The sequence below is a fragment of the Cardiocondyla obscurior genome, linkage group LG04, assembly GCF_019399895.1.
Source record: "Cardiocondyla obscurior isolate alpha-2009 linkage group LG04, Cobs3.1, whole genome shotgun sequence".
Taxonomy (NCBI): domain Eukaryota; kingdom Metazoa; phylum Arthropoda; class Insecta; order Hymenoptera; family Formicidae; genus Cardiocondyla; species Cardiocondyla obscurior.
In genome coordinates this window covers 9,563,157-9,591,101 of record NC_091867.1, presented here as the reverse complement: position 1 = coordinate 9,591,101, position 27,945 = coordinate 9,563,157, and the positions used below count along the sequence as shown (strand labels likewise).

At 46.9% G+C, this 27,945-nt stretch overlaps 1 protein-coding gene across 1 annotated transcript in view; it reads left to right on the top strand.

The window, feature by feature from the left end:
• The window catches only part of LOC139101676 (homeobox protein OTX2), a 51,820-nt gene extending 30,674 nt beyond the window's left edge, over positions 1–21,146 (top strand). Inside the window, exons 2-4 of the mRNA XM_070655014.1 lie at positions 3,906–4,347; positions 13,776–13,930; positions 17,839–21,146. Coding sequence (XP_070511115.1) covers positions 4,125–4,347; positions 13,776–13,930; positions 17,839–18,630 — 1,170 coding nt within the window. The 5' untranslated portion in view covers positions 3,906–4,124 and the 3' untranslated portion in view covers positions 18,631–21,146. The remainder of the gene's footprint in view (positions 1–3,905; positions 4,348–13,775; positions 13,931–17,838) is intronic.
• Positions 21,147–27,945: the final 6,799 nt, after the last annotated feature.

The window sequence follows — 27,945 nt, the reverse complement described above, 5'->3', positions numbered from 1 at the left end:
AAGAACGCGAAATCGTCCTCAGTGTCGCTTAATCGGTGGACAATCGTGTTCGTACTTCCCACCCCCTCGAGCCCTACCCGCCCTTCGCGGAAGGGATGTCAAAGTTTTTCCGGTAGTATTCGCGTTTCACCGAAATCGTCCCGACGGCGACGACGTTAATCGGCTTTCGCGAGCTTTGAGGTGTTTAACGTCGCTAGCACGATTTTCGCGGCGGTAACACCGATAAACCGGCGAAATCGAATATCGATCGTCGCCGTCCAGTCATAAGATCGCGCGCGCGGGCGGCAATCGATCTCCGATTTTCGCGTGGAACTTTATTTCCCGAAAGCGCGACGAGTGCGAGGACGCGCGGGAGAGCGCGGAAATTTAAGTAACATCGAACGGCAGGTATACTTTGCTGGAGCATAAGTTAGACGCAAATAAACTGAACGTCTTGCATATAAGTTAAAAAAAAAAAAAAAAAAAAAAAAAAAAATTAATATTAGCCGCGGAGTACGTTAACGAAAAAAAAAAAAAAAAGAAGAAGAAAAGAAAAAGAAAAAAGCTTTCTTTCACGTTAATAAGACCGATGGAAATATTTCATGGTGACCTACTTCCCGGCTCGTGAAAATTGCCAACCAAAGTGAATGTTAAAGAACGACACCGCAGGCACTCTAATTTCTTTTTTTTTTTTTCTTTGCAACCTGGAAAGCACGCGCTCCCCTAGGACAGAAACCGTTATGCCCGGGGATTCCGAGGATCGTTTCTCGATCTTTTAGCATTCAGAGAAGAAGAATGGGCGAAGGTAAGGAACGGGTTTTTGAAAAGCGCGATCATCTTTCCCGTTTGGACATTACGAAGGTAAACATAGGGATGATCGTAAAGATTATTGCGAGGCCCTTTACGATCGTCGGGCCTCGGTATCGCCGGGGCAACAATAGGTGACGTAATAATCATCGGAATCTGTGCGAGGAAAGTCGCGGAGAAAATCGTCTCGCCGTGCGTAACGTAATTAAATGTTTGCTTAACGAACATCTAGATTTGCAATTGCGTGCGCGGATTGTCACGAGAGGTTTCCTCGGTCGGGCCGGGGAACTTACGTAACGACGCGCGATAAGCGGTGCGTGCGAGCTAGAATTCAACGCATAGGTTTACATATTTTAGAACGGAAAACTTAAATCGAGTCGCGCGCGCACTCTTTTCAGATCTCCCTCGTGGCGATTTTATCGCGCGGCGCAACACTTCAGCATTAGAAACTACTTAATGCTTACCATAACTCCGTTCCAGACGCGCGATGCAGGGATTAACAAAGAATAACATTGAATAAATTATTCGCGCGTAGGACGTTAGGAAACCCGAGTCCGTAATCTAAACGGCGGCTCGCGAGAACGGGAGGAAAGACTTCCAACGCGGTTCGTGCCCGCGGAACGGAAATCGATTTCGATCATCGACGCGGGCTTTAGGGAACGATATACGCAGTCGAGTGCGTTAACGGTGTTTCCGCAGCGTTCTCACGACGCGTACGACTGATAACGTAAACGATAAGGCAATTAAGAGTCGCTCTGCAAATAATTGTCATTTTTTTTTTTTTTTTTCGACGCTCAAACTCGTTTTACTTAATGATTTAGATTCCGCCGGTGTCGTAAACCAGCACTACGTTTCTGTTATACATATTCGTAGAGAGAGACGCGAGTTACGGCGGAGAACATCAACGATGTTCCTATCGCCGGGTGAGACGCATCCACGGGGGGAGGAGGGTGGGCGGCTGCGAGTGCTCGCGGGGTTCCCTTATCGCGCTTCGTCGTCGCAACACTCTCTTGTTTAGCGCGTAAGGCGAGTATCCGTGGAATTATCGCCTCGGGGCTGTCGCTTAGATTACGAACGGGCGCCCGCGCGACGTGTACGCGATGCGCGACAGCGGCAAACCCCGCCGGCGTCGGCCGGATGGAGCCGCACGCGCGCCATTCGCGCGTCGTACTCGTTGCACCCGGGAGTTCACTATCTCTCACTCAATTTAAGCCTCATCCGCCGTAAGCGGATCGGCCAAGCTGGCCTTTTAACGTCGGATAGTCTCGCCTCTCGCGGCTGCGCGGCATAGACGCCTATAACAAACATTATCCGCCATAATGCCCCCGTGTAAACATACCTACCTACGTGGCGCGCCTGCCTCTCTCGCTTCCTTTCCCCGTTCGCGTTCCCTCCCTTCGCCCGGCCGGGATAAAAACGGCGTCTCCAAGTTTATTTAAGCATTTAGCGCCGAGTTAAGTTTCACGCGGCTTAAGCCGACTTTTCGGCACGCTTTTCCCTCCACCCCTCTCGATACTACTTCCGGTTGAGCACGTGGGGCGAAGTCGGGCTCTCCGCGTCGTCTTCCGGCGGTCTGCACTTTTTTTTCTCTCTTTTTCTTTTCTATTTTTTTTTTTTTTTTTTTTTTTACACCATCTTGCAGAGTGGCCGCATCGAATTTCTTGAGCCTGAAACGTGTCGTATTTTCGTCTATTAACGGGACGTCGGTAATATTAATGTACCTATCGGTGCCGATTAAAGTGTTATTTTTCTCATTAGCGAGGTTCTTAGACAATCAATTCGGATTTGTCACAGTTTCATAATGGCGTTAATGCACTAGCTTATCTCCGTCTTTGCCTATCCTCGCGATAATGTTCAACACGATTCGACGCGCCAAGTCCATGTTAAGGTCGTTACACATATATTATCTAGATCTAATCTAAATAAAGTTAAATGCAAATGTGGAACTCTTTTCTCTCTCTTTCTTTTTTTTAAACGGCATAGTAAAGTACGTCGCGGGAATTTAACTCGCTCGCGCGTGTACTTATGTAATAAACATATCTCTTTACGCTCATTTATGCGTTGCTTTAACGCGCACCGAGTGCGTCCGATCAAACTCTTAGTAAATAAGGATTTTAATGGGCGTTGTTTGATAAAGAGCCTCGAGATCTCTTTCGCACGGTGCCTTCGCCTATGAGGCTTGGAAAAAGAATGCCGACCAGGCCGTCCGCTCCTACTGGTCAGTTTCACCTCCCTCCTCTTTCAGGAAAATACAAAATCGTCAGGTAGAAAAAAAAAAAAGAAAAAAAAAGTGACATCGTTCAGACAGTGGAGTAAGAAAGAATATAAGATTCACGGATGTTAGGAATGCAGATTCTAAAGTGCATCAGTAACCGCAGTGCAGTGTTTCCGTGAACGTCGGCTGTGGCTTTTGGGATTTTCGCGTGTATATACGGTGGTCGTTAATAAATGTAAAAAGAAAAGAAAAGGAAAAGTACTTAGGGAAATATCGGTTCGTGAACCGAAAAAGAAATTGGTACGGTTTTATAAATAACTGCGTTCAACATAGATTATATTAAATAGTATTTTTGTGCTGCAACGTAAATGACATTAAATAACGTGGTGCCGTACGAAGGAAATCTATGCATCTCATGTGTAAGAGTGTTATATATTTATTAAATTAATTCGACTTTCTGAACATTAAAGAAAGATACAGAAACGTCTTTCTGCTTTAAATTAAAAGAAAGAAAAAAAGAAAAGAACGGAAAAGAAAGAATTCTTTCGCTATTGTTCTCTTGTACGTCGTCGACGTATTTTGAAAACTTTTTCTCAAAGTTCGGAAACTCCTCGAATAGTTTCCCCAATTTTCGATAAGTTTTCTGTTCGGAATTTAATCCACGGAGAATCAAGTTTTGCGAAATCTAAAATTGGCGATGTTTCCTTTTTCTTTCGCTTCTGTTCTTGGGAATTACGAATTACCGGGACTGCCACGGTAATTTTCACGGAGGGGAAAAAAATAAAAAAGAAAAGAGAAAAAAAAGTTTAACAAATTAATTTTCTATACGCGAGTGAAGAAGTGAGAATTTGCGGGAGTGAGTGATCGCGTCCAAGTTTTAACTCAACGTTCGTCTTCTTTGCAGGTGGAAGAGCGACCCCACGGCAGTGCGTTGCCGGAATTAACGGCGAGACTACCGGAGAGCAGCCCGAGGCGGCCATTGTACGGGAACGGCGCTGTTCATCGGGTGGAGAACAGCTGGTGGCCGGGCGACCCGGGCGTAGGGAGTCACGCGATAAGGGAGCGTGATAACAACGCCGCGGTGGCGGGTGAACTGGTTTCTCGTATCGCGGGCTGCCTGAATATGGCGGGTTACCTGAAGGCGGCAGGCGCAACCTGCGCCTCGACCGGAAACCCTCATCAATACCACCCACACGGACACCCGATGGGGGTTGGCACCCATCCGCATCCTCACTCGCATCCGCATCCGGGTGCGCATCCCGGGTTGCCGTCGCACTTCGCCCTCACCCCGCACGCCCACACGCATCACGCGCTCGAGCACGGTCTGGCAGCCGCATTTCCGCAAGGTAAGTCGCACGCTACTTTTAATTTTTGCGAGACCGCTTTGCGAAACCGCGAGCTTACTCAATCATTTTTATGTAAAATTCGTTCCCCCCACTTCGTAATTTTTGCTCGTGCTTTTTGATATTTTGATCGGCGCTTAGAATTACCGCTGAGGTTAAATTTGTCACGCGACGAAAGGGATTCGCAGGGTTCGATATTGATGTACGTACACGGAAAAAGGTTTTCGCGTAATCGTGAGGTGGCGACAGCGGTACCGTTTCTACGCATTTGCGTGCGTTTAGTTACGACGTTTAGTTCTTGTAAACCCTTCCGATGGCATCCGTTATGTGTATCCGGACCGGAGTCATAAAGCGCCGGGAAATGGAGGAAAGATCCTGGGTGCTTTCCAATGGCGATCGATCTAACTGGCTAATCCACTGAAATAAAAGACGAGTGTTTAATCTCTTGCGACTCGGCGTTACAACCGGGTGACAGATTTTGTAGCGTGCGCATTCAACAACGATGGATAATATCTCGTTTAAGGGAAGGGGGTTCGACCGATAACACTTTTTCCTTTCGATAAAGTAATTAAAAATTATTTTATTCTTTTTTCAATCAGATAAAAATTTCGATATGTTTTTAATAATTTGCTTTTTTTTTTTTTATAAATTTTACGTATCTTTTAGACACGTAACGTTTTATTCTATTCCCTCTTTTATCAAATTGATATTTAATGCATTTGGTAAAATTTTTAACGTAGCTTTTTTTTTTTTTTTTTTTAATTTCAAATATATAAAAGAATTTCACATAAATTGCCCAGCAGATTGATATTCAAAGTGCATTCAATGTAGAGAGGCTTTCAAAAATTGTTGTGCACGCATACGCGAAATAAATCCCTCTTTTCTATGCTTCTCTTACGTTCAACTCCAAATATTGCTCAAATTGTCGAGTTCTTTTCTTTCCCTACGGCATTGCTTGTGGATTATATTAAAAAAAAGAAAAAAAAAAGAATAGTAATAATTTTATTCTCTCGCGTATGTGAATATTTAGTTTATCAATATATTAATTTAGCATTTTATACCAAGTAAGCCGTCGCAGTAAGAGTATTTTGCGTGAACGCCGTTATTGATTGCCATGCAAATCGATGCATCGACTGAAGCCGTACGAATGTCGAGCAATCTCGGGGCTTCCTAGTTACAGCTCTCGTTGCGAGTTGGCGAAAAATACGCGCGTGCACTCCTCCTACGAGTTTTAAGACGAATATAAAAAGACGTTACGCGAACAATTTCACGTGTTCCCTCAAATTTTCGCGTTCGCACGCGTGAAGATTTTCATCCCCGTTCCCCGCGGACGGTCGAAATGACGTTAACCTTCCTCGCTTCGGGATCGCGGCCGAAAATGGTTTTTCGCGGCGTGGAGGTTCGAGGGAGCCGTGATAAAAAGAAGCATTCGCGAATCCGTCCATTATGCCTCTCGTGGTCGAACGAAGTCTGGAATGTCCCTCCCTTTCCTTCACCCCGCGGAGACCCCGGTGCTTTCCCGGCACCTGGGTGAACGGAAAGCCCCAGAGGATCGGCACTCCAAGCGGATAGATAAAGAAGCAACGGTTTCGGAGAGAGAGTTTCCTTTCGTGCTCGCGACTCCACTCTCGAAGGTCGTGTTGCAGGGTCGGGTAATTGACTGCATAAATTTTCTAGTGTGCCACGGAGCGCGCGTACGCGAAAAGAGTTTTGCGGGAGGGCGAACGGAGATGAGGGTGCGCCGAAAGAGTAGGAAAGATAGATGGAGAGAGAGGAGCAGAGGACAGGGCGATGGTAGAGTACAGAGTAGAACGAAGCTAAGGGTGGGCGCGACGGAGATGGCGTGCCCTCGCGTCGCTCTCCTTTCGGTAGCGCGATATTCGGCGGAAAGCAGCGTCGTCTCTCGGCCTCTCTTTCCCCGTCCGTCTTTCGCCGCTTCGCTCTCTTTCGCCCGTCGCTCGAAAGAGGACCCGGCGGCGGGGAGACCCCGGGGTGCCGGCGGCGGCGGCGGTGTCGAGGAGATGGAGTGGTTGGAAAGGGGGGGCGGGAGGAAAGGGGGAGGGGGCGGGCGGCGGCGGAGGCCGGGGATGCTTCGGCGAAGAAGAGTGGAGAGAACCATGAGAGTAAGCCGCTTATCAGGGTGGCAGCAGGCAGTATAGGTCCAACCGACGCAGATAGGTGGGTTTCCATGGAAACACGGATCTGTCCGTTAGGTCCCTACGTACCTACGTCCAGCGGCAGCCTCTCTATCCGTTGTAGGCGTGTATCCGCCGCTACACGAAAAGCCGCCGAACGCGAGAGGGACACAACGACGCGAGAAACTGCCGCGGGGGAGAAACGGCCGCCGTCTATGGACCGGGAATGGAAACAAAGGGTCGCGGACCGGGAGAGACCGCGACGACTCCGCGCCGATTTTAAGATTTCGCTTTTACGATCCCGCGATCGCGAGAGCCGAAACACGGTTCCCGTTTATTAGCCACGGCCGCGAGATTCACTTTCCTTCCCACTTTTCCCTCCTCGCGGGCTTCTCGCGAATCGTCCCGCGGGATTTTATCACACGTTCTCCCCCGCGTTTCGTTCCACGCGCGTAAAAAGCATTCGCGGTTCGATCGCGGCGACGCTCGCGTTGACTCTCGTCAACGAGGGGCACGTGGAAGGAAAAGGGCTGTTTCGTGTTCGGCGCGGAGGAAGGCAGGCGTTAATGTCGGTCGCGCGTCGGTGTTTATTTTGTCGCGCAGTCGTCGCGCGGATGGAGATCGCCGCCCTGATCGGCGAAAGAACGATAGCCCCGGGGCGTAAAGGTTTCGCCGTGGAGACGACGAGGGGTGCGTAGGATTCAACCCGGGGGGGCTAGCGGCATTCCGCGCCCGAGATACGTGGGAATCGCGTCATGTGGCCGCCGCCCTTTCCCATCCCGAGCTACTATTTGTTGTTGCAGAGAAATTGCCCGTCCACTTAACTTCCTCCCGGTCGTCGTAGCGACGCGCCCGGCGTCGCGGGCGCATGAATAAAGACACCGTTGTTAGCGATTTCCTCCCGCCGATTGCCGATCGAAGGGGAGCGACGGAAACAAGTGATTCCGATCCCGGGCCTCGTACGCGACACGTAGACGTAATGTAGCTATCGTGTAACGTTGAGAGAACACCTTGCCTCTCGAAGAGATTTTTTTTTTTCACGGAATAATTCCCGCCCTAATTTATTTTAAAATCCACGTAACAGATTATCGCGGTTCGTTCTCCACCTTTTACTTTAAAGCTCTCGCCGGAAACGCGATATATGAGATCGCTGCAACATACACCTCGCTAACTGAATCAAAAAGAAAGAAAGAAAAAAAAGGAAAGAAAAGTTTAATTCTTTTATTTTTAAGCAACGTCGCGGTTATTGTCGCGTGTCAGAGACTCCTCGCTCGGCTTCTTCGCTTGTCAATTCGGTACGATTTCAATCACTCAATTAGGCGTCAGGTTTAAGGGTGGCACGTGACGCGGACACGTGCTGTGCGCCTCGCCGTTACCAAGTGGCCGCGGAACAGCGAAGCGCAACGAAAGGGCCCCGGCGCTTCCGCGGCGGCGCGTGTCACGGCTAAATTGAGTAGGCGGGCGTGGAGAGGCCAAACACAAATCCAAACCTAATTGCAAGACAAACACTCGAGGCTGAGTGAAATGTCACGTACGGCGGAGACATCGACACTCGCTCTCGGGGCGAGAGAAGAGAGGATCCCGTTCTCTCCTTCGTCGCCTCTTCTCGCAGTTTTATCACCGCGGTTGCCCCCCGTCGGAATTATGTCTTCTGTTATTGATACGGCGCGAGTGACTCGCCGCGTTTATCCAAGTTCCTGTCGTAACGCGCGCTGAAGTAGTTTTCTCACTCAAGCCCCGGCCATTTCGAAACCCCCGGCGACTTTACACACGCGGATCTTCCCGGAAAGCGCGAACGCGCGTGAATCCGCGAGATCTTCATCTCGCCCTTCGTTTCTCGCGCTGTCCCCGGAATTAATAATTCGCGGCCGCCGTCGTTATTTGATAAGCACCGATAACTATCCGTGAGCGGCGGACGTCGCAAATAAAAAAAAGAAATAAAAGTGTAGCCTCGCTTGGAACATTGCAACGCGAAACTTATCCGCTTACTCGCCCATCCTTGACGCACGTTGGTATTTTGTTACGTACTTACCTTCATATCCGTTAGATTATCGCATGAGAACGGCTATCTGCCACGGCCACACGTACTTTGCATCGCTTCCTGTTGGAACTTCCTTATGAATTGGCAACGTATTTTTCGGTTTCTTCTGACGCGGTTGCGGTAAACGCAAAGAAAAAAAAAAGAAACAAAAAAACAAAAAAAATTAGTAGACTATAAAGCCTAGGATAGAACTTTTAGTAGTGTCCTCATATGAAAAACTTTTATCCAATTTAATAATTGTTTGCAAATAAAAGCAAATATTAAAGATATACGTTAGTTAAACTCATTGCGATAAAAAAAAAAATAAAATAAATTAAAATAAGAAATGATATCCGAATACTCTCGATTGAAACGCGTGCCTACGAAGAGGCTGAACTGAAATCGCTTCAGTTTCTCGTCTTGCGTCTTCGGTATTGCGATCACATGGTGGTCACGTTGTAAACGCAAAGTCGGCCAAATGTTTTCGTAGCTGATGGCCTTTTAGAATTCCCTCTTCTGTCACCGCCCGCCACGTGCTGTCATCCCACGATTCCCCCCCAATAATCCAGCCCTCCGCTCCATGGCACCGCCATGTAGCAGCCTATTCGCGTTTTAGCTTTTAATTAATTTTCGATTCTGTGTGCCCGAGCGTGCCCCGCCTTTCACTGTCTTCCTCCCCCGTCCACATTTCGCCTCTATGAATATCAAAGTAGTCGTCCGGCTCCGCGACAAACCCGCCATTTTATAGCTCTTCGATATTCCCTGTTTCTTTTTTTTTCCTTTTTTTTTCTTTACATTTCTAGCGTTTTGTTAATTATAAACGTTATCCACTTGCGCGGTTATTATCTCAAGTATAGACAAATTTTTTTTTTACTTTTTTTATTTTTTGCACTTTGTCATTTAATCTGCTGGCTCCAGTTAAAACTTAAATTCGGGATATGATCTCGCACTTTTGTCGGGTGTGCGGCAAAAAACCCGCGTCGCGGTCGAGGGTCAACTTGCGCAAAACCGCGAGGGAAAATAGTGTCGAGTTACGCGACGCGTCTGGCTGAAATAAATTCTTTTTCACTGGAACGGCGCGGAGAGAAACCGCGATTAAACGACGGCGGAGACTTCGCCGGCCCCGGCGCGTTTATTGTCCAGTCGACCGGGCGTGTAATTGCGATTAATTATCGTCGATCCTCCAGCGTTATCAGTGATATGTTGCGCCCGAGATAAGCGCCGTATTTCAGTCGCGCCAGGCTTCACGACGTTATCTAAATCGGACGCGCATTTATTTCTATTAATTTACCGCGCGGAAGTCTGAATACATGCGGGGGAACAATAAGTAATAACCCGTCGGCAAAACGTGCCGTTAATCATTTTCCCCGTCGCTGCGTACTTCATTACTTAATTACACCTTACCGACCGTCAATTAAATCTAACCGCAATAAATCCGTCAGATTTCTGCGCGCGGCTAGATAGCCGAGGAACATTTATTTATTCAACGACGATCAGTTTTTACCCTGCTTTCTTAAAAAAAGATTTAAAAAAATTTACCCGCTTTAATATTCAACTTGCAAAATATGCAATAAAAAATTCCAAGCGTTAAATATCGCAGTTATCATATTACGGATGAATAAAAAAAAGAAAAAAAAATAATAATAAATACCGAGTTCGATATTTCCGTTTCCACTGCAACGAGATTTATTTAAAGTTTCAAGTTTCCGATGCGAGGGCAACGGCAGATTGCACCATCGGATTGTGCGTGAAGGAGAGATCACAGTGAAATTTTGTTAGCGGCCCCATTGACTTACGCAGATCACGACGAAACGGCGAAACGCGGCGGGCGCGGAAGAATCCTATAAACGCAAAACGAATTTGCTATTAGGGTCGCGTCTGATCTCGTTGCAGGCCAATGAGGCGGAGCAACCCTTATATCAACCCTCCCGGTATCGCGTCTCACTGACGATAATAAATCGAATCATACTCCGAGAGTCAGCGGGTGTTTGCCAATCCATTAGAGTTGCTTAGCTCACCGTTCTCTTTAAATCACGATACGATTGTCAAGACTTTTTTTTCTTCGTGCATTTAAATGACGACAGTAAACGAGTCTCCAAACGTATTCTCCAAACGGTCCGGTCATTAAATAATCTGCGAATTATCATTATTATTTTTTAAAATCGCTTCTTTTTCTTTTTTTTTTTTTAGAATTAAATTCGGTAAGAAGATTGCGTTAACGTTCCTGTTGAAATATAAATATCCCGACGTTGAACTGTCGTTAATTAAACGTAACGAGCAGCGGAAAGCGTTCGTTCTTCGCAGCTCGTGGGAAGTTTTAGAGGCTCGCTTTTAATCGTAATTTAGCCCGACAATGCCGTGCTTAGGATATCTAGGTGTCGGATAAAGTGCGCAAAATACGGCTTTGAAGAACTCGCTCGGCGGCGCCTCGCGTGTCGAGGAAGCGAGGAGAGAGGCCATAATCGGGGAACCATTGTCTTGGGTGTGTAGAAGTGCCCGGCTCTCACCGGACCGATGGCAAAGGCCGTCGTTAACAGTAGCACCGACGCCCACTCGACAATCAGGGTGTCCTCTCACGAGCTATTCTCCATGCGCCGCCGCGGCGGCGGGTCCACCGGCTATGGACACGAAAAAGGTTCCCAATCAAATGGGATTTGTTCAACGAATAATTCAGCGCGCGCAAAACCGTTATACATATATACTATATATGTATTCTACATACAACCGCCGGACGAGCTTGAACCTAAAATATACAACTCGTACCTTCGGAGCCGGGCTCCCGAGTAACGTCATTGAAAATAAGATGTTTATCGTTTCGGTAACGACCGACGCTGACAATCAGAGGAATTTTAATAAAACGCGCGTATCCTCATCTCGTCTAATCGCGTCGTTCTCGTGGGCGACGGCGCGGAGATTGTTTCACCCGATGGATCCTCCGGTGTGTGCCCACAATCAACGACAGATCCGTGCCGGAGGCGGCGAGATACGTATCATAGATCGAACGATCGCGGGTGTGTCGCGCCCCCGTGACACGAGGCAATGGCGGGTAATACCCGACCACCATTGGAGTTTGTACATTGTAAGCGCGACGCAATCTGCACCGAAGATCTACTACGGTAACCGTGCTGGTAGCCCACTCGACCAGTTCGTTAGCCAATCGCGCAGGTACCGTCGTCGTTCGTCGTCATCCTCCTCATCCCGTGGGCTCACTTCGGACCGGGAGGGCACCCACGAGATATGCGATTGATACAACGACGCTGCTACCTTTTTTTCTGGACCGCTCCCGCCTTCGGTTACCTCGCTTTTGTCGTCGTTGCTTGCCATTGATAAACTATCGTCTCGCGTCGAAATGCTTCCGATTGAGTCTTGGACAGTACGTATTTATTGACTCGACGAAGCGGCGAGGTATTTCGATTTATTTTAATTGCAAAATATAATTTTCTAAGAAAAAAAAAAAATATAATTATAAGTATTTGAAATAATTTATCGCGAGCGAAAAAATAAGTGCGTTGCAGCAGAAAATTAATAGAAACATGCGCTAGATACAGAGTACAGATTAAAGTCAATTTAATTTCTCTGATAATTAAATGGCTATTTAATTAAGTTCCTTGCTTATATGATATTTAATCAGTTTTATTCCAGTCGTTTTCCGTTTTAACGTCCGTTCTTTGCATTCGCCATTGGTTTACCACACACGGTTTATACGCAATTTTCAGGGAGTCACCTTTTTTTTTTTCTTTTTTTTTTAAATGCTATTCGCGTCTTTATATTCGCTGTTCCGCTTTTTATTCCGCGTCATATCTTTCCCCGATGACGCGGGCTTTCTCCTTTTTGCATCTCGGCAGTGTGACTCTTTTTCTTTATTGTGTTCGGTGAGCGGAGGGCCTTCAAGTATGGCGGATAAGAGGCACGGAAAAGGAGAAAGAGAAAGCATCGATCGTCTCGTAAACAGCTGCCTCTTCGCGTGTCTCCCAAGTCTTAACGGGACGATTACAGACGTATACCCACTTTACGAGGCGGGGCTTCACCAATCTCTCGTGAACGACCCTATTCTCTCAATTATTCAACTCGTACGACCGTCGGTCATTCGTGGCTGTAAAATCGGAAACTTTCGCCACAAAAAAAAAAGAAAGAAAAAAGGGAAAAAAAAAAAAGATTTGCAGGCTCCAAGACCCGGTGCAGATTAGGACGCATCTTGATCGAGCACTTCTACCTCTCGCCTTGTGGAAGGTTCTTTTTTTTTTTTTTTTTTCTTTTTTCTCTCCTCTCTTTCTCTCTCATTAATACCCCGCGAGCTCTTCGCGCCGAGCGACAACATGAAAATTTGACGCATAAAAATACTTGACGACCCGGCGAATACCCCAGGATTCCACCATTCCGCCTGCGACTTTACGATCCGGCTTCCAACCCGGAGACCCTGGGCAAGGCGCAGTTTTTCCAGTCGGTCCTTTTTATTGGTTCGCCACCGAGGACCCGTAGGCGCTTCGCCGGCGTGCCCGTCGAGAGCCAGCGATGCCAGGCCGTCGTCGTTTTCAGCGGCAGCTGGGAACGAACCGCGACTTCGGTCCTCTGGATGCTCGTGTATTCCGGGGTGTATTCCCTCTCTCCCTCCGCTCCCTTCGCCGGCACCCCCGTGACCCCCTCATAAGCGGATTACGTGGGTCCCGAAACGAGCCAAGCGAGGCTCGATGGCACGAGGAAGGTAGCATGGGGTGGGCTGCAGGGGGGAGCCGTTCAAAATTACGCTATCGCGACCTCGCAACGCTCACACCCCTCCACGTCAAACCCCCTTTGCCGCCCTGCGCGCGGCAACAACCCCCGTCTTCGTGCAAGACACTGATGTCGTAGGCGTTCCATATTTCAAGACGTCGTTCCACGTGAACGTATTGAATTCTCGATACCGAAGCCTGCCTCGCGACAGCGATATACAGTTCCCTGATGGTTGTAACTTGCGTTTTCTTTTCTTCTTTTCTTTTTTTCTTTTTTTCTTATCTCCTTTTTCTTCTTTCCACTCATTTCCCCTCGCTTTTCGATACGTGAAGAGGCGCGTAAAAGCCGCATCACAAAACTCGCCGATGCATCATTGATTTAACGAATATCGAAACTTACTCGACGATTAGGCGAAACGAATAAATTTTTTTATTAACTCGTTTAGAATTCAGCGTATGATAATTTCGTGGGCGTAACGCAGTAACGCGGATCGGCATGGAAATAAAACTTCCCCCGAGATTTATGCCGACGATTAACGCCGACCACTTCTTTCCCTCACGTTGCAGGAATGAATCAACGCAAGCAGCGTCGCGAAAGAACGACCTTCACCAGAGCTCAACTGGACGTGCTGGAGGGGCTATTCTCGAAAACGAGATATCCGGACATCTTTATGCGAGAGGAGGTTGCCCTGAAGATCAACCTGCCAGAGTCGCGAGTCCAGGTAATTATTTTTTTTTTTTTTCTTTTCTTTCCACCTTTCGACCCTGCTCCTGTTCTGCCCCGCAGCTTTTACAGCTTCTGGAACACCGCTGGCGACGATATAGAAATAATAACGCCGGCGGACGGAAAAGTCTTTCGAGGCGCGCTCTCGGAAAGCGACGACGCTCTCCGCGAGTAACTTTAGATTGCTGTTGTCGATTTCGCGCGCGATGGCACGCCGTGTATTAACATTCAAAGCCATTACGCTCCCGCGCGTCAAATTGCACAATGTAAAACGCGATACGCGACGAAAACGAGAGAGGCGAGGGCGGAGGCGCGGAAGGAATAGGGAAGCGAGAGAGAGAGAGAGAGAGAGAACGGCTAAGGGGGCGCGTTTCGTGCCTCGGCAATCGCGGGCGAGATTTAAGATATTTACACAGCGCGATGTTCGCGCCCTACGTCGTTCCATTTCACCATTGTCCCAGCCCTGCAGTCTCGTACATTGATAGATGTGCCGACGAGCTCGTTGACGCTTTTATTGCGGTTCCCGTGACATCTTTATTTCGCGGCGGGGTGTTACCAAGTCACGATCGCGTGGATTCTCCGGGCTCCGTGTCTCGAATACCGAGACGGTTTTACTATCGGCCGAGCCCCTCGCAATTTACATGCAACACTCGAGGGAAGTGTACCGCGTATGCGCCGGCGTTACGAAGACCGTACTCGAGGTAGACTCGAAGAATTCAATCCGTACCTTTTACTTTCGTTTAATATTACGCATTAATAATTAGTAGAATCACGGTGGGTTCGCCTCCCCGTTACCCAAGTCCGTTTGAGTCACCGCCGCGGAGATCGTAATATCGCAACCGGCGGAATCGTGAAATATGTAGGACAGAAAGCGCGGACATTCGGTCTCGGGGAAGCGAAGTTTTCAACGTTAAGTTAAGCCGCTGTGAATAGCGACGCAACTGCAAATGGTGTGCGTCGCACACGCGGAAACGGCCGCGCGTATCCGCGCGTTACGCGCGCTGGCGCAAGGAGAGAATACATTCGGCGTATTATACACGCGGGATATCTATATATGCGCGCGTATGTGTGTTACGCGTACGGAAAGGTTCGCCTGTATGTGGCGCGTATCTGTGCGACCAAATAATATCTAGAAGAGGGATGCTATCTGAAAATTTTAAAAGCAGGGGGGAGTTCGGGCTGGAAGACGGCTGGGGGGCAGAGGTCTGATGCGGAGGCATAGGTGTGTGTATGGACGGAGATACACATGGTAACGCGGCGTGCGAGGTACAACATATCGTTGATTTGTTCCTGGATTATAGCCCCCGGTTCTGTCTCGTTCGCGAGAGCTCTATACGCGGCTCCTCTCGTCGAGAGAACCACGCAGCTGCGTGGCGACGCGGCCGATGCGCTGCAACGCGCCGCTGAATGAATTCCGCGCTCGTTGCCATTCCATCGCCGTTCGCTCGTCACTTACGACCATCGGAAAATATTGTCTCGTCGATGGGGAAAAAAAAAAAAAAAGAGAGAGAGACCGGAGAATCTGGCCGTGCTCGTATCGCGAGACTCTTCGACCAATTTATCGCGCGAGACATTTTGCACTGCGGAATTTTATAGTCGGAAGAATGTACCGAGCAGGTTAATTAAAGCGCGAATTTTTTGTTTTATATATATATTTTTTTTTTAATTTTTAAAGTTTGAAATTTAAAACAATTTAAAATTTATGGTACACATGTATTAAACGTGATACATATTTATATTAACAGTCGTTTTTCTTTTTTTTTATCTTTTTTTTTTTTTAATTCCTGTCACTTGTAATTTTGATATTTATAGCTTCATCGATATTTCCGGCCCGGTCGCGTAATGAGTAAACGTTAACGACGCGTCGCGAACAGAGCGTTCATCACGTTCGCATTAGCAAACAGCCGCGGGTCCTCGCGCGCTTGTTTTCTCCATCAATCCTGCGCGCCGGACGATGACACGTTTCCGGATGGGTATCGTCAGCCGGGTTGTATTAATAGTACAAATAAGAAAATATATTTGTCATAACAGAGTGTCAACGCAGCTGCGCCGCCTCTCCCTGGTCAATGGGGTGGTTTTCCGTTCGCTGAGCGTAAACCAGATGGTGGCGCAATTTGCACCTCGGCCTTCGTCGACGATCTCTCGTGTGTACGGGCGTGAAACCGTCGGTGGTTGCCCCCGGGGGTCCCCGGATGCCATCGCGGCCTGTTTGGTTGGTTTTTGGGGGTAGCTGTCTCTCTCCGACTCCCTTCTTGCTGTTTCTGAAGGGGGTGTCGTTGTGCAAACATGCCGCTATAATGGGATCGTTCTCTGTCTGCCGCGTCGTCCTCGGTATAAACTCGTCTCTCTCGCCCTTTCGGAGGCTCGTTTCACCCGCGCTGATACGCAATATCCGCGTACATCGCGCCCAACAGATTTCAACGCCCCATTGCTCGGCGTGGAAGATGACTTTTGCGAAATGAGGATCTGCCTATCGCGACACGACGAGGCAGAAGCCAAACAAACGGGAGAACGATTTGCGATGGGTGAACGATTACTCGTTTCGGAATTAGTTAGCGTGAAAATAAAATTTTTTTTTCCGACGATAAAGAAAAATACGAAAGCTCGGCTTTGGGTAATTACATGAGATTAATCGACGACGAATAGAAAGTAATTAATATTTGACGAGGAATATTCTTTAAAATTTTTTTTTTAATTGCAAAGCAACTGTTACGCTCGCAGGATCCGTATCGCGAAACTATCTCGCTAATCCGATGTCGCTAAAATTTTTTTCTTTTTTTTTTTTCCAAGCATGACAGTGTTCGTAACAGTTCGGCGAGCGATTAAAGTTTCCGTCCATTCTTCCGACACGGTTCGAAACAAAAGACGAAGGGATTGCGCGTGGCTTCTGTCTCGGCTGGCGAATGTGCACGCAGCTCGAAATCCCTCATACGCTTCGGCGATTTGCGCTCTCCGTAACAACTGTTACAATGCCGCCGATAATAACAACAACGACGGCGGGTCCCGCTTTTAAAGGCGCGGGCATAGATTCATAGGATCGCACCCCTAGCCACATTGTGCTCCGCCGGGATTATAGGGGGCTGCGTGAGGGGGAGTAATACGGGGGACGAAGGTACGGGAGGGGTAGGATGGGCGATCACAACGCACTCCGCGAGCTTGCGGCCTGCGAAGGGTTGCTTTTTGTCCCCCCCTGTTTCCTCTCGCCCTCCTGCCGCCCGGGGTGCCCCTTTCCGAAAAGAAAAACTCCACCGTAGGTGTGCGCCCGTCTTTCGGACACGGTGAGCCTGTGTGCGGCGTTTCGGCGTTTCTAGCGTGTGCAACTCCGGAAGAAAGGCCCGCCGTGTGTGCGTTTTACTCTACATTCGTACGGGCGCGCGGTTACATCGCACACGCACAAGCGTAACCAACTATACGATCTCAGGGGTTGAAAACAACCCTACGACGAGCTCTGATTCGCGCATGCGTTCCGATGAACAACCGTGCTCGAGGATACCCAGGGGATGCTCCAATACACGCGTGTCGGGAACGCTTCCTCGTACGGCTCCTCCCTTCAGATCCTTGTTATTGTTGCGATTTAATGAAATGTTACGCCCGCTCGCCCGCGATTACTTTCCCATTGCACCGATTAACTCCCCATTCGGTCGCTTTCGTCTCTCGTGGCGGGACATCTTTCCTCCCCGGCCGATCCCTTGGGCTACGGCTTTCATCCGAGACTTTTGTACCTCGGTCCATCGGTGGAACTTAATTAATTTTTAGGCTACATTGTTTCGTATTTATTTTATTTGATTTTATTTTGTAATATCCGTGAAGTAATAAAAAATGTTACCTTGAAAATAAATCCATTACTCCCGTCGATCGATTTATTTTTATAATCTCACGGTATCTTCGACGTGTCTTTGTTCCCAGGTATGGTTCAAGAATCGCCGCGCCAAATGCAGGCAGCAATTACAGCAGCACCAGCAGCAGCAGCAGCAGCAGCAGCAACAGCAGCAGACCTCTCCGTCGAAAGGTTCGCCCAGATCAAATCAAAACCACAGTAATAGCAGCACCGGTAGCAGAATATCGACGAGCTCGTCGACGACGCCGAGCAGGCGGTCCTCGCCGGATTCCCCGGTGCAAGGTAGAGACGCGCCGGTCGCGGGTAACTCGCCCCTGTCGACCCCGCTGCTGTCGACCCAGTCGACGTATCCTCGCGTCGGAACGACGCCGACCGGTGGCAGCGGTGCGAACAGCAACCTGACGACCCCGTCGCCGCCGCTGACCCCGAGCTCCAACCAGCTGCAGCCGTCGTCCTATCCGAGCGCGATGAACCAAATCCATCACGGCGAGACCTACAGCTTCGGCTGGAGCTCGGCGGGGTCAGCGTCCGTGAACCACAGCCAATACGCCGGCCAGGGCTACAACGCCTACGCACAAACCCCGGGCGTGTACGGTGGCGACTATTATCAGGCTCAAATCCCTCACATGCACCACAGCCCGCAGACTAACTACCATCATCCGCAATATCATCCAAACATGACGCTGACCCCGTCCATGTCGCATCTGACCAGTCATCACCTGAACCCGGTGACTAGTCAGACGCAAGCCACCAGCAACGACATCGCGGCAGCCGCCGCCGTCGCCGCCGCCGCCGCGGCGTCCGGCGACGAGGCCACCGGCTACGTGCTGCCCGATCAAAAGTATCCGCCGTTAGTATAGCGGTCCAGCAGGTCCTCCGGGATCTTCCAGCGTAGCCAGGAACCCGTGAGCACGACCGCCGGCACCTCGATGCCCTATCACTGGCGATTGAACACAGCGATCTGCCACGAGATCAACGGCAGCTTGGACTCGGACGACAATTGATCGTGCGAGAAGGGAGCTTGGCCAAAGTAACGTTAGACGTGGCTCCAAACTTAATGGGTGTGATCATTCCAATCAGTGCGCGTAAATCGGTTACACGGACGTTTTATCCAGAAACGACTGTGGACAGGTGTTAATTGCTCGCTTACATGTTAAACTTAAAAAGAGAAAGAGTAATATCTGTGGCAACCTAATTTCAATTCGATTAAACGTTTACTTTAAAGCATCGTCTCAGATATAATGTGCGCGCGAATAAAATTGATAGTTACAAAAGTGTACAAGATTTAATCGACAGTTTAAAGCAGGCAATATATTTCTTTTATCCGTTGCGTTGAGCTGGGAATTGCAACAGCAACGCGCGACCAAGAAGAAAAAAATATGTAAAAAAGAAAGGAAAAAGTTGTTTGGTGTCTTCGGGAAATTCGCGGAGAATTGCCGAGATCGTCTGGCAATCGTCCAAGACGCGATTTTCAAAATCTAAAATTATACACTCTTTTTATAAAAATTAATTTTTTATTAATTTATTAATAATTATTGCAATATTTTTTTTTTCTTTTTTAATAGAACAGTTTTCAAGTTTTCCAAATAGAAAAATTGTGCCGAAATTAAAGAGTATATGAATCATGTGAAACTCGACGTATATTTCCACGCGCGTAATTTTAATTTGAAATATACGGACTGATTTTACAGAAGGTTAAATATTATTTAACTTTTTAACTTTCATCTTTATCAATTTGTGGATTTATTAATAAATTTATTCATATTATTACGTAAAATTGTTTGGGAGGAGAGTGAAATTTTCTCTTTAACTGGTTTTAATTACGTTCCACGAGATGTTTCATAAATACGTTGATATATCAAACATATTTTCTGATTTTATTTGACGTAATGCTTGTAATTCGTAAAATGTAGGTATTCATCATGTAAATGTTTAGTTATTTAACCGCATTTTTCCCCCCTTTTTTCTTTTTCTTATTGGAGTTCTTTTTTTTTTATCCCCCTTCCTTCTTTCCTTATTGGAGTTCTTTTTTTATCGTGAAATAATTAAAGTTCTTTTTACACTTTGCTCTTTTAATATACGTGCACGCGCGCGCGCTCGTACATAACGCATCTTTGGATAAAATCGGCAATATACATTCGACGTATGTTTCACTTTGAATTTATATTACCGTAATAAATCAAGATTTATTAATTTTAGGAATCGATCCTAAGAATCGTATGCAGACAATCCGCAAGAAAATGCAAATTTTCAACTGTCGAAAGGCAAAGTTTTTTAACCACCGCGTATCTTTAACTTACAAAAATTACCGTTCCACGTTTCCGCTGGGATTCCATCGAAATTAAAATTCATACTCCCGACTTCATATTTAACGCTAAATTCTAAGTTGCCTGGTTTTTAAATTCTAAATATGCACACAATGTACTTTCGGGTCAAATATTTTATATATTTCAAATGGAGATAAGCGGATTTAGCAATAAACGTTAATTACGAGTGTAACTTGATGAACGACCGACGTCACTCACGGTAGGAAAGTTAAATTTTATTTTCGAAAGACACGAAAAGAAACAAGAAAGTAAGCTTATCCTTGTAATTAAAAGCAAAGGGAGGACGTATTTATAAAAAAGAAAAAAAAAAAAGAAAAAGTAAAAAAATTTTATTCAACTTTCTCATAAAAAGCTTGGTATGCGCGGCGCATCAAAATTTCTTTTTTAAGATCCTAATCTACGATATGCTTTAAAAAAAAAGAAAAAAAAAAGAAAGACGACTACCCATCACTGCCGTCTTTGTCATTGGTATTATCCTTATTATTATAATTAACATAGATAATTATCCATATCAAGTACGGCCATAGTAGCCATGAAAAAAAATCTTGTAAATAGTATTAATGAATACGATGACGCGTGAATAAGTGAGAAATGTAAAGGTACGGATTCCATCGTGAGATCTCAAGAGTATTTCTGTATATTAGAGTAAAGAGAAAGCGGATGGAGAGGGAAGGGGGAGAGTTCAGAAAACGAGGCAGATAAGAGATAAAGGAAAAAAGGGTAAAGTGAGAATTGCCTCGTCCCGCGGAGAAGTCTTGTTATATAGCCGTTTTCTTTCTATCGTACCGTTCGCGTCCCCCTTTCGAAGGACTTAAACTTCGTAAAAAGTTTACACGCTGTACTTTTTCGCGCGATAACTTAATTATCATAATGTGTTTCTCCGGCAAAAGACAAGAAGTACGCGCGAGAATGCCTACTTAATCGTAAGTGTATATTTCGTGTATACTACGTAATGTATATTATCCTGTAATATTACGTTTAGATGATGTATAATTAAAGAATAACAAAAAAAAGAAAAAAAAGAATATCATTAAGATTAATGATAGGAAGGCGATTAAAGGAAAAAAAAAAAAAAATTAAAAAAAAAGAAAAAAAAAAATTATAATGGATATTACGGTAGGCTTAAGCTACTTTGTAATAATACGACGCAAATGTACATAAAACGTATATCTCTTATAAGATACATGATTGTTCTATCATGTGCGAAGGGATCTTCCTACATCAGAAAAAAAAAACAAAAAAAATATCCGATATTATTAATAAGTGGGGTGTCAGTTACTTTTCCCGGTCTTTGATCTTCCCTCCCGGATATCGCCGCCGAATACTTATCGAGAAGAGCATTGACGGATTTGTTTTAAATCGAAATTCTATCGCTTCTCGCATACGCGCTTCCGACCTGCGGATTACGTACCGAATTGCATAACCGGTGACAGAGTTTCCCGGAGAGCGCAATCCCCTCTTTTCATTTTGGCCTGGCAGCTTTATAGATCGCAAACGCGGTTCTTATTAATCACACTGATGTTCGCAAGACCCTATCGCCGCGGGCAGCAATTCTGCTAATGCACTTGAAATTAATTAACGTCAAAGCGACCGCACTTTGTTATTTGAGCGGCCGCGCGTATATCGATCTTGAACCATTAAGCCTATATTAATTACAAACTCGCGGTTGCGCGAGGTAATCGCGATGCCAGGCATCGCCGTTTGCCCGCGCCGTTGCTCTATCGCGCGTTAATTTCTCTAACTTTTTTTCTCTGTCTCTCTCTCTCATTTTTTTTTCTTTTTTTTCCTGCCACGCGAGATGCGCGCGCGGAACGGATAAAGGCAATTAAAAAGAGCCTTACTCTCCCGCGTGTCTAATTTCTCGAATTAAAAGATCCGCGTGACGTCACGTAAATCTAAAATATACACCAGCTGTCGGGCACTTAATTTAATTATTCGCGCGTACGCGTAAGAACGTGGACGTTAATAATTATACTGACGGAGAAGAAGATAGCGGATTATTCAGTGAACGCGCGTAAGCGTGATCTTGCAAGTAAGACGGGGAGAAGTGCATCAATCATAATCTGGATTGCGAAACTCATCCTACGTGCCTCGGTCCATTAGGAAATATCGCAGGTGTTACGGATTCTGCGGTGGACGCGCGGCAAACAACGGCGGGAAGGGTGCCGTTCGCCACTGGCGTTCTAAATGGCCTAAACATCCGCGGCACAAAGGACCCCATGCGAGGACGAAGGAGAACGCGAACCGCCCCTATGCCCCGGCTAATTGGACAGATCGCGTACCTGTCTACCTTTTGACGACGTAATCCGGCATCCTTTCTAACTCATCAAATTAATGAGCTATAACGAATCGCTCGTTGCCCGCGCGCAGCTTTGATGACCCTTTCGTATAATCGAGGCGCAAATCCTTTGCGACTTTCTCTTTAAAGAGGATATATCGATTCAATTTCCCGTAGCTAACTTACGTCACTTAGATTTATCTTGCGTCACAGCAGCGAATGCTGTTTTCGCTAAAATAACCCCGGAAGGACTTATCAATTTATTAAGGCCCGAGGGTTAAAGAAATCCAATTAAATTAGCTGTTTTAATCGACGTCTGCTTTACAATAAAAAGTTATAATTAAATCTAGAAGAATAAAAAAAAACATATAAAATAAAAAAAGAGGAAGATAAATTAAGTTCACGAATGCCAGAGGTACATTAAATTGCTTTGCGTGAAATTTCAGGCTAGGTCGAAACCGTCGGATTGTACGCTCGAAGGGGAAAAAAAAAAAAAGAAAAAAAAACTTCGCGGCGCTTACGAAGAACAAAGGGACTCGGGGAAGGAAAAGAAGCGGCGCGACACTTCGCAGCGGGGAGACGTCGTCGAATTCGCACCGCGATTTCCGCGGTCGTAAGGACCGTCGTCGACCAACGACGGCTTCATTCTTGCGGCGAAGACAATGGCCTTGAACTTGGCCGAGTGTCGCGGCGAAGAGTTAAAATCGGCTTGCGTTTAGCCGGATCCCATTATAACAACTACGGGAGAGTCGCCGGTAAGCTTCATGCCACGGTTCCGCTTACTGTGTCACCGGGCTAAGCCCCGACTTACCTACCTATATCCTCGCAAACGGTTCTCTTACCCCTTTTCCTGTAGCCGGCCTCCCTGTCTATGCCGGCTTAATACTTGCATTATCTCCCTTACCTTTCCCACCTACCTAAAACATTGTCTCGACGCCGGACAGCTAGGTGACTTACCTCCTGCCGAAGAAAAGACCCGCAAAAGGTTCGCCCGCTACCAACTTGGATAATTTGGATCCCAAGAAATCATCAGCCGCCAGATTCGCCGGAAAGCAGATCCCAACGATCGCGAAGAGATCCGATTTCTTTGCGACAATCGTTAGCCAGTAGGCTGGAAAATTTAATTTGCCATAGAAGGAAAAAAAAAAAAAAAAAGAAATACATAAATTGTCATTTTTACATTCAGTTAACAAAAGAAAAATAATATCTCTTTAATTTTTTTTTCTTTTTCCTCACAAGAGACGATTTCTTCATCAGAGATATAGAAGATCTTTTGGATAAAAGTTGAACGTAAATCCCTCGAATTGAATCGCTCGCGCGTCTAAGAAAATCGTGGAAAAAGAAAGCTAAGGAGGATCTTATTTATTTTCTTTATTGCACTTATCTTTGTAAAATATTAGACATTAATGTTTTCATATATTTCAAGTAAAACTGTAAACGGATTGATTATAAGATGCAATTTACCGGCGATATATCTCCGGCGCTGGTGTTAGCCTACATTTGACATCGCTTTTTTTTTTTTTTTTTTCCTTAGTTTACAAGTTAATTTCGCGGGCTGGATCAACTGCGCCGACATCCTTCTACCCGACGTGTCCTCTTTTTCACTCGCGGCGCAGCGAGGGACTACGCGTGGGCGAGTCATAAATTATACACGCGGTTTGTGAAAAGTCTCGAGTCGCTGGATTCTATTCGCCGTAGATTTCTAACATTTCGTTCGATTCCCGCGAACAATTCCGTGAACAAACAGTATAAATAATGAAACCCCGCGGCGCGCCGGGTTTGATAATTCGGCCGGGCGGTTAAATAATTAAATCGCGCCACGGGGCGGCCGCGCGATTATTCCGCGACTTATATATTTCCGCGCGGAAAATTAACGGCAGTCGCCATACGAAAGATTAATTTATGCCAGGAGACCGTGGAGGGGTGGGAGGGAAAAAAAAAGAAGAGACGGACGGGCGAAAGAGAGGACAAAGTGCGATCCGCGGAAAGCGGGACGAAAAGGATAAAGAGCGAATGAAATTTTCACGCAATCTCGGAGGTCCGTAAAGTCCAGAAGGGAATTCTTTCTCGATTGGCAATATCTCTAACGAGAGATAGGGGAGAGGGGAGGAGCCGTGTGGAGACGTAAAGGGAAGAACGGAAGGAGCGAAGAATGAGCGTGGACTCGTGGGGGCCGCGCGAAGGGGGATGAAAAGGGGAGAAGAGGAGGCAGCAAATCGGCAGGATCAAAGAGGCCAGCTCGTGCAGGCCGTAACTAGATTTTCCCGCTCCCACTTTGAGGATCGCTTAATGCTCTATAAGCGGCCGTTTTAAACTCGAGGAAATCAAATCAGGAAGGAATCGGAATCGCGCCGTGCCGCAAATTCAATTGAAAAAAGTCGCTGGTCGATGCGCATCGTAGACGCCGCCGAGGACACGTACTTGCCCTCGCGTTAACGTCCGCACCCCTTTGATCTTCCCTCGGTATCTCTTCTTTGTTCCACGTGCATCCACCCGCGCGTACCCGCGCGATCGGGTCGGAAGCGGCAAATTCTTTTCTCCCCGACAAACTCGATCACAGGACTATGTCGTTAATCAATTAGAAAGAAGTGAACGCTGACGACACGAAATGGCGATTTAACCGGACAAGCCGCGCGGAATTTTAAGTGCCGGGCGTAAATACGTAACCCACGGCCGAGTTAACTTTCGAGTTGACGGAGCCGATTCGGGAATTTTGCTGGAGAAAAAGACCGAAGCGGTTGCGCCGTTGAAATAACCCCGGTATTATTAATTTATTTCGTCGCCGGGGACAATAAAATTTCTAATGTCCGGAATGGCTCCCGAAGTATAAAATAGTTACTTACGCGTCGCGCAAACGGGATTCGAGTTATTAAAAATTCACCGTCGCCGCGCTTGAAAGGACCTTCCGCCCGTCCGTATTGAATCGCTCGATAATCGACGGGACTTCGCCGGAAGGGAAGCGCGGGGCGCGTTCGCTTCAGCCTGTCGCGCGCAAAAAAATACATTCGATTCTCCGGGATATAGGCGTGCGCCGCCTCATTTAATCAGCACAATATTATCGGCGGGTCTCATCCCGGTGGATTAGCGTCCTCACGAGGCTTCGAGCGGCTCGGCGGGATCGCAGTTCTCTTTGCCCGAAGGATGCCACCGTCGCGGCCCGACGACCGGAGGGATGCCGAGCCACCTGTACGACGGCGTAGAAGCGATCGGGAGCGATTTTTTTTGGCCAGCCTCCCACGTTCGGTCGAATTTCGGCCACGGACCGGTAGCCGGGAGGAAGATCAGACGCTCCGCCAGGAAGTCAAGGGGACGCGAGCGCATTGTTCAGCCCCCTCTGTCCAAACATTCGACTCGCCCCGATCGACGCACCTATTTTCTGTCCCCCGCTTGATTTTTCCCTTCGATCCTTCCGCTGGCCCGCGGGAAAGAGCAGGTAATCCTAAAAAATGGACCGTCGGCTTCCGCGGGATCTCGCGCACACGCGATGAAATTCCTCCGCTCGCACGTCCGCGCGTCGTCGTCTCCTCGGAAGACCCGCTCGCACCTGGAACAGTAAACGAAAAAGTGAGGAAGTTCATTAGTGACTAATGATCCCGCGAGCGGCGAAAAACTGAGCGGCAATTTTCGCGCGCGGCACCGATTAGCGCCACGTAATGCGCGTTTAATCACCGGGCTCGCGATTAACGATCAACAATTGCATTCCACGTCGCGAAATGCCTGAGCGAAACAACAGTCGGTTATTCGAAATGTTTTTTTCTCTTTCTTTCTTTCTTTTTTATTATTATTTTTTTTAGATATCGCAAGTTCACTGTTAATGGAATAATCATGTTGAACTATTTGCAATTTGGCATTGTATTACTTTGCAAATCTCGAATCGCGTCTTTCATCGTTCTTAGAGCCGCGATTCGAGTTAAGCCATGCACTTCGTCCCGCCTCTATATCAACCCGAGATCCCATACTCTCCGCTCTTACGACTCGAAAACCTTTCCCATTTTAGGGAACACTCACTGTCAGAGTAAAAGAGTACCGTGCAGTTATAAGTTCCGCACACAGAATAAAAGTATATAGTGGACCGGTCGGACGGGGGGGGGGAGGAGGAGGAGAAGGAGGAGGGGGTGCAGGAGACCGCGGTCGTAAGAGTAAAAAGAGGAATGAAAAGAGGACGTTGAACGAGGCCGGGGTAGCGGACGAGAAAGAGATAAAGAGAAACGGAGGGAGAAGGGAGGAAAGATGAAACGGGGGAGGAGGCAAAAAGGGAGGCAGAAGCGAAGCTCGTCTCCACGAAGGATCTCTCGTGCAAGAAGAGAGAGTCGAGAGAGGGTCCTATAAATAATTAGCGAGGAGTCGCTCTCCGCTCGGCGGGCGTAAGCGGCTTACAACCCCCGCTTCCACTCTTCTCCACCTCCCGCCGCTTTCCGCTCGTTCCTCCACGAGCCACCCGCCATTCCCCCGATCCTGCACCGCCCGCGATTGCTGCCCCTCGCGACCAGCAACTACCCTCGCCGCTACACCCTCTCTCGTCCGGCTCCTCTGCCTTCTCTCTGCTGGCGGAACTCGCCAGCCACGATCGCTCTTCAGCTCCCTACTAGCGATCCCTACGCACACTACCGTGAGCTCCTGGAAGCGGAGATAGGAATGAGCCCGCTGTTACGCGACCATAAAGACGTGGATGTATCTACTGGAACCATTGGACATGGGGGAACGAAAAGAATGGACAGGGGGATAGGTTTGCGTCGAGGTACAAGCTATCAGCGCGAGAAGATCGATCATTAGACGGTCGATAATGAGAGGGTCACGTGTCGAGCTATGATAAACCTGATGCGCGATCGCGATAACGGATGGAAAAGCTTCTCGTTTCGAGAAATTAAAAACGTATGTTCCTCTTTTTCTTTTTTTTTTTATGCTTTTATTTTAAGGAAAACAAAACGTCTATTTTATTTTATATAGTTTTGTATTTTTTTATATTTTTTAACTATATTTTTTTCTTTTTTATTAAATCTTAATCTTTTTATTTATTTTTCCCCTTTTCAATATTCGCGATTTCCACACATATTATACGTAATATTTTGCAAACTGTTATCTCCGCGAATATAATGGAGCTTTTACTGTAATCTGAATATGTTGGCATTGTCTGGATCTGTTAAGAGTAATGACTTCAATATTATTTAAAACATTAAATTATACTACAACATATAATACATAAAATATAGATACATACATAAATTCTTTTTTTCCTTTTTTTCCTTTTTTTCTTTTTTTTTTTTTTAAATTTATTAATTACAAAATTATAACAGAATTACAGATTAAAATATTATAATTCTAAATAAAAGATTTTTATGAAAAGAGATCTCGATATTCGCGGCTGTTTAAAAATACATATTTGCCAGCGGGACTCGTGTATTTCCATTTGATGAAACGTTTGTTTGACTATTCGTCGGGCCACGACGATTGTCGTGAGCCTTTTAGAAGCGAGGCAAAAGTTTAAAGTTACTAATTGTTAAGCCGTAATACAACTACCACCAGTTTGCTGCGACCGAAGTCCCTAATCGTCCGAGGCGGCCGTTCCGGTT